Below are 13428 nucleotides of genomic sequence, written 5' to 3'. Positions count from 1 at the left end.
CTTAGCTTGTATGAAAAATAACCAAACAATCGTCATCGGTTTCGGTCTTTGCAGTTTGCGTAAATGAAAGATAAAAGTTTCCTCATTATATCATTGTACGTTTAAAGTATAATGTTATTATTCATACTATCTTAAGTTGTTTCATGTAGTACACGGGTTATAACTTATTATGATTAATAAATAAACAATTCAAAATAAATCAACAATAAATAGATAAGGGTAAAATAGATATTTTAAGTCTGGTAAACATGCATATTTTTACGATACAAGGGATGATTTGAGTTAATTTTTGAAAAATATGAACTAAATGTACAGTTTGACACCTGCACGATGGACGATTCTTGTAATTTACTCATGATTTAAATTTTGTTAATTTTAAACGATAGACAGAATTTGTTCAGTCATTTTGATAGAGTAACTTTAAAAGTAATCAAAGGTTCCTTCTTTGTATATTGTATCTATATTAGTTTTTGGTATTGTACAATCATTTAAATTTTGTTCCATGTCATCAATAAATTATTTGATAGAATTTATTTGATTATTATCAATAATTTTGTTCTTTATTAATATTTTGAACAGAATATATCTTTTGGATAATAATTTGGAACACTTACTCATATTTAATTAATTTTTGTTTTAAGATTTTATAAGAAAATTTATTTGTTTTAAACATGATTGAAAAGAAGAGAATTGCTACTGTGACTTATTTCCATTTACGTCTTCCATTAATCCAACCAATCACCAATCACCATCTTGATTTCCTACTTATTAAAACTCTTAGTTTTCTTACAAAATTTCAAACTACCTGAAATAAAATATCACATAACCACCCAAATTATCACTCATAGTTTTCTAAGAAAACTTTAAACTCAATTTAAAGGTTATTTCACAATTACAAATTCTTGCTTCTTGGATCTCGAGTCTTTGTAGTTTGTTCCATATCCACTACTTCTTTGTAGTTTGTCTTTCATTATTACAAAATTGAGGAAAGTATATTTAATGTAATTACATTATAATGGATTATGCAAGGACTCTCAAAACAAAAAAGTCAACAGAATAACCCTGATAATATTTGTGTGCAACCTTATAAAGGTCCCACATTCTCTACATCATACATAGAGCTCTTTCCTTTAAGAGCAAATCTATGTTCTTGCAAATATGACGAGTAGCATTCATGAAAATACGAAAACTCAACATGCATTTTTAAATTAAAATTGATACATTAACAACTCAAAAATTCTCCACGTGATGACAGAATTAACAGTTGTTCAATGCTGAATGCACAATTACAAAGAACTAGCTTAGCTACCTACCCAAAAAAAAAAAAAAAAAAAAAAAAACAGCAGCACAAAGAGACCTCATGATGTTGTTGCATTTGTAGGTTACTACTACTCTTTGTTCCTAGCTGATCGATCTTTCCTATGGCCACCAAGAATACGAGATATCTGCAGACCTCTACTGAAGGCTTGATTGAAGAGCATACGTGTCTGGAACTCTGAAACAAAAGGAAACCATGCAAGAAATGCAACCGGTGTGAACAGAAGCAGACCCATCACTATCTCATATCCACGTGCAAGTGTCTTCACTGATCCCCAGAATCCAGCTGTCTTCACCACCGGTTTACACGCCTGTGCAATCTGCCATCAAAATCAACAAACGCATTTCATCATCATCATCATCATCTTGTTCATATATAATTAAATGAAAAACGAGATAATTCAAGTGTCTTTACTGACCAGTAGTAGTCCCCATCCAGTAGGCATAAAGGCAAGAATGCACACAACAATGTCTTGCAGTGTCATATGAGGAAGTGCAATCAGGATCACAAGAATCGACACAAACATAATGAAGATCGCCCCTTTGATCAGCCGGAAAACAAGTTGGAATTTTGCACTGAATTTCATCCGCCCAAACGAAATAGCCTGTAATCCACATTCAAATATTCATTCTCAGATACCTAAAACACCCACATCCAAAACTATATTATATTATATCATTTTTTTCATACCTTTACAACCAGCAAAATTGCAAAAATGACGACCCATGATATGCCATAAACCAGGACACTCTTCTGATGCTTTGTCATACTCAAATGATAAACAAGCCCATACTGATAAATGAAAAACCGTAATGCCAACAGTATCTCAACTATGACACCACGTTTTCCAGAATATCTCAAGTGTTCCTGTTCTTCCTCCCACCATGATTCCCAACTCTTCTCAGGGGGGACTCCGATTCCACCCTGGTTGCTAATCCACTTATTCCAATCCGACCAATCATCAACAATCTTCTGCCACTCAAAACCCGAGGGATTGAACAGAAACGGAGCAAACAGCCAAGTCCCAACCATGAACCATATTGAAATGGTGATCAACAGATAAGCAACAGCTCCTCTATACGACTCACCAAATATTTGGTAAACAAGAAGCAAGATCATAAGCTCGATTCCTTTCACGAAATGACTACGCGAATAAAGCCGATAGTTTTCAGCAAATTTCGCATGAAAGACAACAAACCCACGCCCTGTTGCTCTGTACTTTGCACCTCCATGAAGCAGTGTTCTACCATAGTAGTGAGTTTTTGTTCCGAGTGAGAAGGTGAAGAAAACAGGGGCGAGTTGTAGTTGCATGAGAATGAATTCACTTAATGCAGTCCGGAAACCTCTTTCTAGACCAATTTCCATCATCATAGGTAAGGCCATTAGGAATCCGATTTGCACAAAGGATTGTGAAGCAAGAGCCACTTGAAGTGGTTTATTGTGGCGAAGGGCAGGTTGGGAAGCAAGACCTTTCTCTAGCCCACTAAGAACCATATACAGACGCCCGTAAAGGAACACGTAGACAGTCAATACGGTTATCTGAAAGCAAACAGGAAAGTGTGGATGAATTTTTTAGCTTCAAAGAAATGTAAAATATAAAATATGAAATGAGAAATTTTGATTACCAAGGTACTAAAGTAGAAACCGATTGTGGTGAAGTAACATGATAACATTCTGAAAAAGTCGAATCGGTGTCCGAGTCGATATAGGTCACGGCTAAGTGTTTGTTCCCCGTTTCCGTTGGCAATTTTGGCCTCGAATAGAGAGATTTGATTTAGACCCACATCTCTTCCTTTACCAACTTGTATGTATTCATGATGTGTCACATTTCCTTCACGAAGTGTAGAATTGAAACCTGTATATACAAAAGAAAGAAAGAGAAATGAGGTGAGTTTAAGAAAAACAGGTTTGGCGTATGATATAGATAAGAAGAGATAATGTTGAGTTTGAAAATACCAGCAAAAATGTCCTCGCTTAGGTTTATGATCTTGGAGGCTTTGCTGACACCTCCTCTTGTAAGGTGAAAGAGTCTATCAAAAACATCTGGATGACCATAGTGAAAACGAACCCTGAAGGGAGGAGTCAAAGTGTAAAATTAGCCTAGGTGCATGAAAATCAAAATGAGGGTTTTATTTAGGGTTTGAGGGTTTAGAACTTACTTCAAAGGGTTGGCTAACAATCTCTGACCAATTGTCACAAAACTTGTTTCCTGATTAGACATGAACCATGCAAGAGAAGAAACACTGCCAGTGAAAATATGCTCCCTCAGTCCCAATATTGTTGGGTTCCTCACATCGTCATGTTTTTTCAAAAACTCTTGGAGCAAGTTCCTCATTTTTAAGGCCTCTTCCATGTAATTGTCCTACAAAAGAAAGATTCTTTTATTTATATTCATATATATATATATAGAAAATAAAGTAAAAGTTTGATGGTAGTGGCATATCGCATGCATACCTGGTTCATGTCAATCGTCTGCAAGCCCTCCCCACGTGTGAAGATGATAGCATGATTCTGATTCTCAGGCTTTCCTTCTCCCAATATTGCAGGTCCAGGCAATTTTATCCTATAAATAACCTGCACATTCAGATCACTTCTATTAATTTTTCAAAAATAAAAAATGAAAAATGAACAGCAAAAGTGTTGGTGTTTTTTTACCTGATCCAAGTTTTGGCCTGTTTCGGAAGCATTAGAATTTGGCATGGCTTTGACTAAAGCAGAGTAATAAACCTTGTTGTTTATTTTCTTAGTTGTGTCTTTACTCGGCTCCTCAACCTCATCAATATATGCTACACGCAGAGATGGATACTCTGTCATGAGCCTCAGGACATTCTGTGCACGAGCATCCCCAGATCGCTTTTGAATACCATATTGTTGGCATGACACCACATATGTAAACTTCATATCAGCTACAGCTTGGCACTGGGCCCACAGTGACCTTTCTCCCTTCATCTGATCTTCATTCAATTCAATTGCCTTGTACCCTTCCATCAGATCTGAAATATCAAACAACATCAACACCAAAATGAATATCTAAATGTTAAAAACTTTTTTGCATTTTTCATGGTTGAAAATCAAAATAGCATACATACCATCATCTTTAGCCATATCAAGGAAAGCCTGAAGCTCCAAGGCTTTACGATAATACATCATTCCCCTAACTGTCATACATTATGGAGAATTAGATTACTGGCAAGTGTAGTAGTAAACTTATTAGGTCAAACTTACCGGTCTTGGTCAAGGTTTGACCTCTGTATGAAGCCCAGAGACGTAGTTGATCCTCTAACTCGTTGTTTCCTTTTAGGTCATGTTCATTTTCACAACCCATTCTCTCAAGAAAGTTGTTCCACTCATCTGTAGGTCAACACCAGTCAATGATTTATATATACACATCCAAGCACTAAGCACCTGATCTGATTATATATATTACAAACCTGGGAAAATCTTTTGTAGATAGAAGAGGATTGACACTCCATCCTCGTTTTGGACTTCTAAATCATGCAATGAAAACAGAACCTCCTCCGTGTAATAAGGAGTGAGGACACTACACAAAAAAAACAAACATATTATCATCTTATATGATATAAACTTCTGTTGAAAAATAACAACTTCACGTTTTCACACAAGACTTACGAGAAGGAAAGCATATTGCGAACTTTGGGTGCTGATGGCATGTCCATAAACAATGAATTGGAGAAGAAGGATATTCGTCTTCTAGCTTCCAAGTTTGATGGCACATCCATGGCAGACTCCTTCACTGTAAGCAATAAGTACAACCTATTGATCTGCAAAATAGACATCAAGAATCCATTATAAAGACCTCAAATTTTAAAAAATCAATTTGTTGTTAGGAGTTAGGAGTTAGAATTACTTTCTCCTTCCAAGCTTCTGATTCTGGAGCTGGGAACATGATTGCTCCTGCAGGTGCAAATAACTGGTACTGTTCATCCGCATCATAACCTGGTCCATCCAAACTATATACCAAACCAAAAAAAGGATAGATATAAGACACAATATAAGAATTAATTAATAAAAGGTGAAAGAAAGAGAAAGGATTTTTACTTAGGAAACTGATCTTCCATTATGTCTCTTGTCACAACTTCATGCATATCCTGGAAAAGGATTACAACTTGATCCCGGTCCTCTTGCTTATTTGTTAACTGTGAATACCAACCAAACCAAACCCCGCATTGTGGTGTTATAGCTACTTCAAACATCATAAAAAGTTATGTCAAAAAAATCATATATATACCAAGTAATTGATAAGCTTGACAACGTGGTCATAGAGGATGGGTAGAGCACTCATTTTGAATTCTCTCACTATATCTCCTTCATCAATATGTTTGTCAACTTCCTCAAATATATCATTGATAACCCTGAAAAGAAAAACCAATTTTATGCTAAATGGAAAAGAAAAACAGAATATGACAAAATCAAACACAACTTACTTCTGCTCACGTCTTCCACGAACCAAAAACTTAATGATATTGCGGAAAGAAGCATAGCACTCACGAACAGCACAAGACATGTAATTATCATTCTCAATTCTCTTCTTCAGCTCACGATCTTTCCCATTGCTGTCTTTTGCCATATCCAATGCGATAGGGATCTATATAGTAATTGGAAAAACAATAGATAATTCCCATTTCCCATAAAAAAAAAAAATTAAGAGTTAATGATTGTGTATTAGTTAGAAACATGGAACATAGTAATATACCATGCTAGCTAACAGAAAAGGAGGCCACTGTATTAGATCCAACTCTCGGTCTGCCCAATATGGAACAAGCAAGAGGTTCATCTCCCTGTCATTGATAAGATCTTCCTCTCTGAAACTTGTGATGATTTTGTTCCATAACTGAGCAAATCTTGCAGCTTCTTTCCCTTTATGGGAGGAGATCTGCATCCCAATAACAACAACAACATCATACTCTTAACTCTTAACTTACAACTAACTAACAGAATCCATCAATTAAAACAGATGATATATAAACTTACTGCTTCGTAATTACGAGATAAAGTAGCTTTAAGTCCTTTCTTTTTCACTGTATCACTTTTCTCAGGTGGAATTAAACAGCCATTAAACGCACCAGGTAACGACTCAAAACGTGATCTCAACATTCCTAAAGTTCGAATCTGCAAACAGTATATTCTTATTAAGATCATTACATAAAGGACGAAAATGTCTTTTTCAAATAGAGATACAAAAAGTTTGACAAACCTCTCCAAGACGACGGAATGCACCATAGACACCTCCAAATAATGTAGAGAATATAGCATACCAGATTTGGGTATCCATAAAATACACCTGTATACATTCCAAGTGTTAACTAAATGATATCTTCCAATGAACAAGTACAACTAAAGGAAGAGATGTAATCCTACAAGAATGATTGGAGCCCAAAGTGCAACCACCACACCAATATTGTTCCTTGCTGCAAAATCCACATAAGTCGGTTTCAGAAAAGAAAAAGGGAAAACGTAATTGAAATTTTGAAATCATCATTCATTGTTACCCTGGGGGAAGAACTCATGCCAAGCGTAAGTATTGATATGAACACTCATGATAGCTTTTGTAGGACTCACAAGTGGTTGTATCTGCAACAATAGTTTATAGCTTTCAATGCTTACAAAAGACAACATGTTTTCAAATATCGCATCAAGATCATAATTAATACAAGGAGAGAACAGAACCTCTAAATAGTAACTGAATGCCAGCTTCGTGATAATGAGCAGAATCCAAAACGTTGTGTACCTGAGATTTTGAATCAATAGCCAATTAGCCATTATATCATGTATACCGCTTTGTGTCTCTTATAACTAATTATGTAGTTTTCTAAAATCTTACTTGAAAAGAGAAAATGTGCTCTCATGCATTCCCCTTCCAACATAAAGCCGAGGCTGAGACCACCACATCATGAGCATGACAATTCTGTAGTCTGAACTCTCAAGGTAACGCCTTATAAAGGGGAATAAAAACAACACAGCAGCAAGCATGTTGGGTGACAAGTAGGCAACAACAGCCAAAATGAACAATGATGGGGAACCTGAGCTGTTCCCAAACCACCCTTTAATGGTCTGAGCCAATCCTTCTGGATCTTTTGATGTATAAGCATAAGTAACAGGTAAGACTATAACCCATGCAGCAGCTGTTACAACCTTCAAAACATATCTTAGCTTCACATAGAAGGGCATTGCTTGTCTTGCCTTCCAATTTAGCACCACATCAAGAACAGCTGCAAAAAATAAAAAGTTTAATCACTCTATAACATCACATATAGTTGTTGTATGTTATATTTGCACACTTGCATACCTTGACCAAGTTTCAATATTGAAGCAGTTATAAAGACACTCAATACTTTCTTAAAAACATCAGAATCAAATATTTTGGTTGGGTTTCCATCGCCATTCCAAGCAACAATAATCATAGCCTTCAAAAGGAACAAACTGTTATCAATCTTGATATGAACAATAATAACTAAAAACAACTGTAATTACAATAGAAGTTACCTGTAAGCATAATATAAAGAAACTCCACATTCTATCAAAGCTTCTAAAAACATGCCAATATGATCGTATCTCAACAAAATTCACTTTAGCAGCCCTTCGACCTCCAGATGATTTTCCATCCTGAATTGTCACAATCATTTAACATTTATGTCATAATCATCCAAAGATATGAAAAGAGCATTATTGATATAACTTACCCCATTTTTATCAGACTCATTGGACTTCATGTTCCCACAAAAAAAATCAGAATCAGCACGCATTGGCCACCCTAACCGGAAACAATCTACTGACCTGAAAAGCTCAAAAAGTTTTTCAGTAATAAACTGATTATAAAACATAATACCAACAATATCTTAATATATATTAAATCTATGAAATCATACCAGAAATATTCGTTTAGATCATCATAGTTTCTCCACTGGGAATGTTTAGATTTCCCTACTTTGCTCCAGGCAGCTTCCTGTGGAACAGCACCCATGAGATAACAACAAACACTACAAGAAAAAAAAATGAGGCAAACTGAGTGTTTTTAATTAATACCTGTGCTATGACATCATAAATAGGAGAAACCACTTTTGTCAAGAAAGCTTCTTCATCTCCTCCATAAGCTGGTTTCACATTCTCACCAGTCATTGGACTGACATTACCAGCTAGCATTCCATATAGTTCAAAAGCCATCTACAAAACATTATATAGTGTCAATTCATGGAAATTGTCCCAAAAGCAAATTAAAAGGTTCCTAATGAAAGCATTAGCATACATGATGATAGATGTAGCAGAGGCACTCAGGCATGAATCTCAAATTTGCAGCCTCTCCCCATATAAGAAGATATAAGCCCATGTATAACAATTTTCGCTGTTGAACTTCTTGTTGTATTGTAGGCAACCAAAGACTACTCTTTCTGTCCAAATACTTGCACCATTTCTTGTAGTTCTTGAAAAGCTTCTTCATCACTTCATTCAATGCACGTTCATCCAACTTTGGCTGCTGATCAGGTTTTGGAATTTGGCGAATATGAACATTTGCAAGCAATAAAATTAGATGCTCCCGTTGATTTGCCACATTATCTTTCTGGAACCCAAACATAGCTTGAAGCCAATCTAGAATGTCCTCTTCATTTTTCTTCTTGTATTCCCTAGGCCATGGAAGACCCCTTGTGTTACGAAGAGCAACAACAGCAGCTTGAATCTGTAAACAAAGTAAGCAGCTTTATAAGAAAACTATTGAGAATGATACAGAAGAAAAAAAAAACGGATGGAAGTTGTAATTGTAAATTCACCTCTGGGAATATCATAATAGCCTGATTGGCACTATCGGGATCAAGAGGTAGAATATTGTAGGGGAGATAGATCTCTGTCTTCTGTGCAACTTTATCATGTGTTTCCAGAATCTGTGAAGCAGTTCATGAAAGAGGGTATAAAAATCAAGAAAGTAAAAGAAAACAAAGACACAATAATGTCGGAAAAGATTCATCAAGAAACAAGTATGAAATTTTCATTTGTACACACCTCACGATCAACTTCCACTGATTGTGTCTGATTCACAGCTTTTAAAACCTCAAAGAGAACATTAGCAGTTTGGTATGCTTTGGTAAGCTGAGCACTGAACAACAATATGAACTTTAAGTACAGAAAAAGAAGAAAAATATGTGATACTTACAGTTACAGGCTTACAGCCACTTGGCATCTTATAAAAACTCACCGGTCTGCCTTATCAGCAGCACTTTGCAAAGCTTGAATGTACTTTGAGTAGTAATGTCTGTAAAAACTCTGCATTTCACGTGCATCACTTTTCTTCATTCTCCCGATTAAAGTTGGATCGTTTTCCTGATCAAGATGAAATAGGATTCTTCATTGATTGAAATGACAAACAGAAAGAGGAACTTGAGGCCATCATTGCATCAGTGAAGTTGTTTCCCAATAACCCAAAAACACCATTAGATAGTACTTACCCTTTCAAGCCTCTGAAGAAGGGCAGTTTTGAATTGACGAACACCACGTCCACTAGAAGTGGGATCCAACCTATGAGCTTTCTCAAATGCATAAAATCGACCTGCAGAAGAACCATGACTATGGCATCAGTTCTCTAAAAGACTATAATTTCCCAGATTCACAAAAAAGATATACTTTTTAAGTTAAAATAAACTGTTTTTCTTACTCATTACCACTACAGTTAACCCACATTGATCAAATACCCATCAGATTAGGCATAAAACTATCAAGAGCTAGACAATACTTGGCGGTTCAACTCAATTAAAAGAACATAGAGAGAACATAAAAGACGACCCTGGTGCAAAAAGAATTATAAGAGGCTAGGACGAGATTAGGGAGGGGAGTGCGAAGTTTTTCTAAGCAAATTCCCCTTCCGAATTTTCATATGGTCACAAAATTGAAGTAAAAACACAGTAAACGCCGCTACTACTAATCAAGCTCAACGTAAACTTAACTACAGGTATAGCATTGTTGACAGTTTTTACACAATTGTGTCTGGACTGGTTCAGAACTTACAAAGATAAGCAACCCTGGGGTTACTAGGCTCGACTTCATTAGCCACACGAAGAATAGGAGCAATCTCGACCAACGACGAGGGAACCACCTCACTATCAAATATCGACTCTCCGAGATTCCCTGCTGTCTGTGTCCGCATGATCCGCCGCTGCGGCGGCGGCGGTTGATCCGACGGACCACTGCCTCCACCTCTCGACGTCATTTTTCTTCACTCTCAAACCACCAACTCAAATACAGCAACCGTGCTCCAACATTAAACTTCAAACCCACTTCAAGATCAACAAACAAAAAGCTGAGAACTTTAAAGTTCACACATTTAATTATTTATTTTTTATTTTTTAAAAAAGAAACTTACAAATACCCAAAAACGGCAAAATACGAAGAGATTAACACAAATAAATGATGTTTTCTAGTTACATTCGTCTACTTGTGGTTTGATTCAGCGAATGTAGCAAACCCTAGGAGAGAGAGAAAAGGGTGAGATTAGAGAGACGGTGGTGGTGGGATGGGAGTGTGTACTGCAACTTTAAGCTACTTAGAAAGAAAGAAAGCACCGCTCTAGAGAGAGAAATGGAGCCAAAAATAAAAATAAAATATTTAATCTGGAGTTTACTGTTGGTGAGCTAAGACAATGGGCTTTGTTTTTCGAACAAATTACATATGTGCCATTGAGGATATTTTGGACCCGTTGTGCCTCTAGCATTTACGTATTTTCCATTTAAACCAACTAACATTTACGTATTTCATCATTATTACGCTTCCCAAACGTAATATAATTTCCTATTTCTATAAAAATATACAAATTCTTTTTTCAATTTGATTTTTGGTTGCAGCTTATTTGAACGATGTTTCAATTGACTTTGGTTATCAAATATTTTTACTAAGCCATATTGATAAATGGTTAAGGTTTGTCAACATATTAAAAAATTTAAAAATAAAAAAACAGCTTTAAAACTGAATAAAAAAAAAGTATGTCTACCCTTAAAATAGCTAAGATATCTAAATAATATGTTATAAATATACATTATCTTTGATATTTCATTTGATTAAATTTTAAAAGATTTGGTTAGAGATATGGAAGTTATTTGATATCTAAATTGCTATAACCAAATCTATAAAAGACGATATATATCATGTTACTCAAGTTTTGTTTATAACGAATATACAGCAGTATCCTGTCTTAAAATAACTATGTGTTTCGTAAAATAATTTTCCTAAAATGGCATAATAATCAATTTAGTGGGCCATTTTGTGTTAAACTGGGTTGCGGTTGAGATGCTATTGCGGTGGTTTTGCTTTACAAGGGTGGTTTCGTCATATTGTTAATTAATATGAGCGTAAAAACAGAAAGAGACATGGGCATTTTTGGAAACTAGGAAATGCTATAAAGTCAGATTCGCTAAAATCCAAAATCCTGCATCCAAAAAGCAACAAAAATTAAAAAGTAGCCGTTTTAAATTTACCCTGTGATCTAATGTCTTTTTAACATTATTTCAGTAATAGCCCCTATCTTTTACGATAAAAAGCAAAAACTACCCATAAATACAGATGATTGGGAGTTTGGTTTTTACCTTTTCAAGAAATATCTTCTTTTCCAAATTTCCATAGTATTTCAGTGCTATTTATTTTTCTCATATATATATATATATATATATATATATATATATATATATATATATATATATATATATATATATATATATATATATATATATATATATATATTACATGTGTCGATGGCTTTTTGGTACGATGAAACTCGTAATCACAAAGATATATAATATAAAAGGAAAATATCATATTATTTTAATAAACTTTAAAATCATCACGTTTGTTTTCACATATTTATTTTTTTCTTGTGCAAAAAGTGACCGGCTAAAATGGTCATTGCCAAAAAAAAAAAAAATAGGTGGATACGTAATCATTGCTTAAGTGGCACTGAGATGGATGCCTACTCACCACAATCAACAATCATGATTGTCGTCACAACCCTACCAATTGTCACCGCCAGCGTACTCCACCGCTCTACCAACACTATTACTTATGTGAAATTTACTCTCTGTATGGATATAAAAGATATGTCTACCATTATTGTTGAGTGGGTGAAGGTTGATAGAACTAGAACATGGGCGGCGAGGAATGGGTCGATACAAGGCCGATTAGGGAAAAAAGCAACAACATGGATGGGTTACCATGGTCGGCCCTAGGGGCAAGGCAAGTTGGTCGACTGCCCCAGGCCTCGCCAAACCTCGGGCCCTCGAAAGTCACGATTAGTGTATGTGTGTGTGTGCATATATAGTTTTCGATAATATTAATATAAAGATGCAAAATAGAAACAAAAGCATTTGGAGTTGAAATGGTTAAGTCGCGCATGCAGTAAAATTCACAAAAAGTGGCACGCGTTCGAGCCTTTTAAACCATTGTGTAATTTTATTTTTTACATCATCCCAAAGAGTTTTTCTCAAGAAGAACAAAGCATATATATTTTATATTTTACATTTTTTTTTGTGCGTCTCCCTTATTTGGTCCAACGTTCTTTGAGAATATCCCCGTTCTTAACCCAATTTTTTTATCCCAAAGCGTCTTCTCAATTCTCAAGAAGAAAAAATAATAAAGAACATCTTCTTAATTCTCAATAAGCAAAAACGATAAGGAGAATGTCAAGTTCGATTTCTAATATCTAATTCTCTGAAGTTCTATTTCTGATAATCAATGTGACACTGAAGTGGATTTCTAATAAACATATTAAATGATTTCTGATGTTCGATTTTCAGGCAATCCTAAACGTTATCTACAAAATCAGATTAAAGGGTTTCCAATTATTGATTTATTATTTCAATTTCTAAAGTTCTTTCTTGATTTTTGATTCCGGAATATTCTTATCTCTAATTATGTGTAATATGTGAAAGTGTTGCTAATTCAACATTTATTTTCAAACTTTTGTTTAGTTTTTTGATTTTTTGTGTTCTTACCTCTGATTATCTATCAGTGTTTGTAAGTTTCATTCTATTTTTTTTATTGTTTTTGTTCTTTAGTATATGTTGTTTCACTACTTGTTTTTAAAGCGAACAACAACGAAATCAAAATACCTCTTTGAT

At 35.0% G+C, this 13428-nt stretch overlaps 1 protein-coding gene across 1 annotated transcript; it reads right to left on the bottom strand.

Annotated features, from left to right (window-relative positions):
* Nucleotides 1–1181: 1181 nt before the first annotated feature.
* Nucleotides 1182–10872, bottom strand: LOC145032472 (callose synthase 3-like). The gene is made up of 35 exons (XM_078981291.1): nt 10686–10872; nt 10331–10599; nt 9775–9875; nt 9525–9649; nt 9332–9425; nt 9103–9213; nt 8583–9011; nt 8363–8500; nt 8206–8282; nt 8020–8113; nt 7823–7942; nt 7626–7743; nt 7161–7548; nt 7007–7067; nt 6829–6910; nt 6698–6747; nt 6534–6620; nt 6311–6448; nt 6033–6212; nt 5764–5924; nt 5568–5691; nt 5378–5475; nt 5187–5289; nt 4949–5100; nt 4750–4859; nt 4544–4669; nt 4408–4476; nt 3974–4311; nt 3773–3892; nt 3478–3680; nt 3275–3387; nt 2944–3173; nt 2009–2857; nt 1737–1922; nt 1182–1637 (listed from the first exon to the last, which is right to left on the bottom strand). Exons 2-35 carry the CDS (start codon nt 10530–10532, stop codon nt 1389–1391), a joined length of 5826 nt encoding a protein of 1941 aa, XP_078837417.1. The 5' UTR covers nt 10533–10599; nt 10686–10872; the 3' UTR covers nt 1182–1388.
* Nucleotides 10873–13428: the final 2556 nt, after the last annotated feature.

This window comes from Lactuca saligna, chromosome 2, assembly GCF_052625555.1.
Source record: "Lactuca saligna cultivar CGN05327 chromosome 2, ASM5262555v1, whole genome shotgun sequence".
Lineage (NCBI taxonomy): Eukaryota > Viridiplantae > Streptophyta > Magnoliopsida > Asterales > Asteraceae > Lactuca > Lactuca saligna.
Note: the sequence above shows the minus strand (reverse complement) of the source record. Positions and strands in the feature narration are given on the sequence as shown.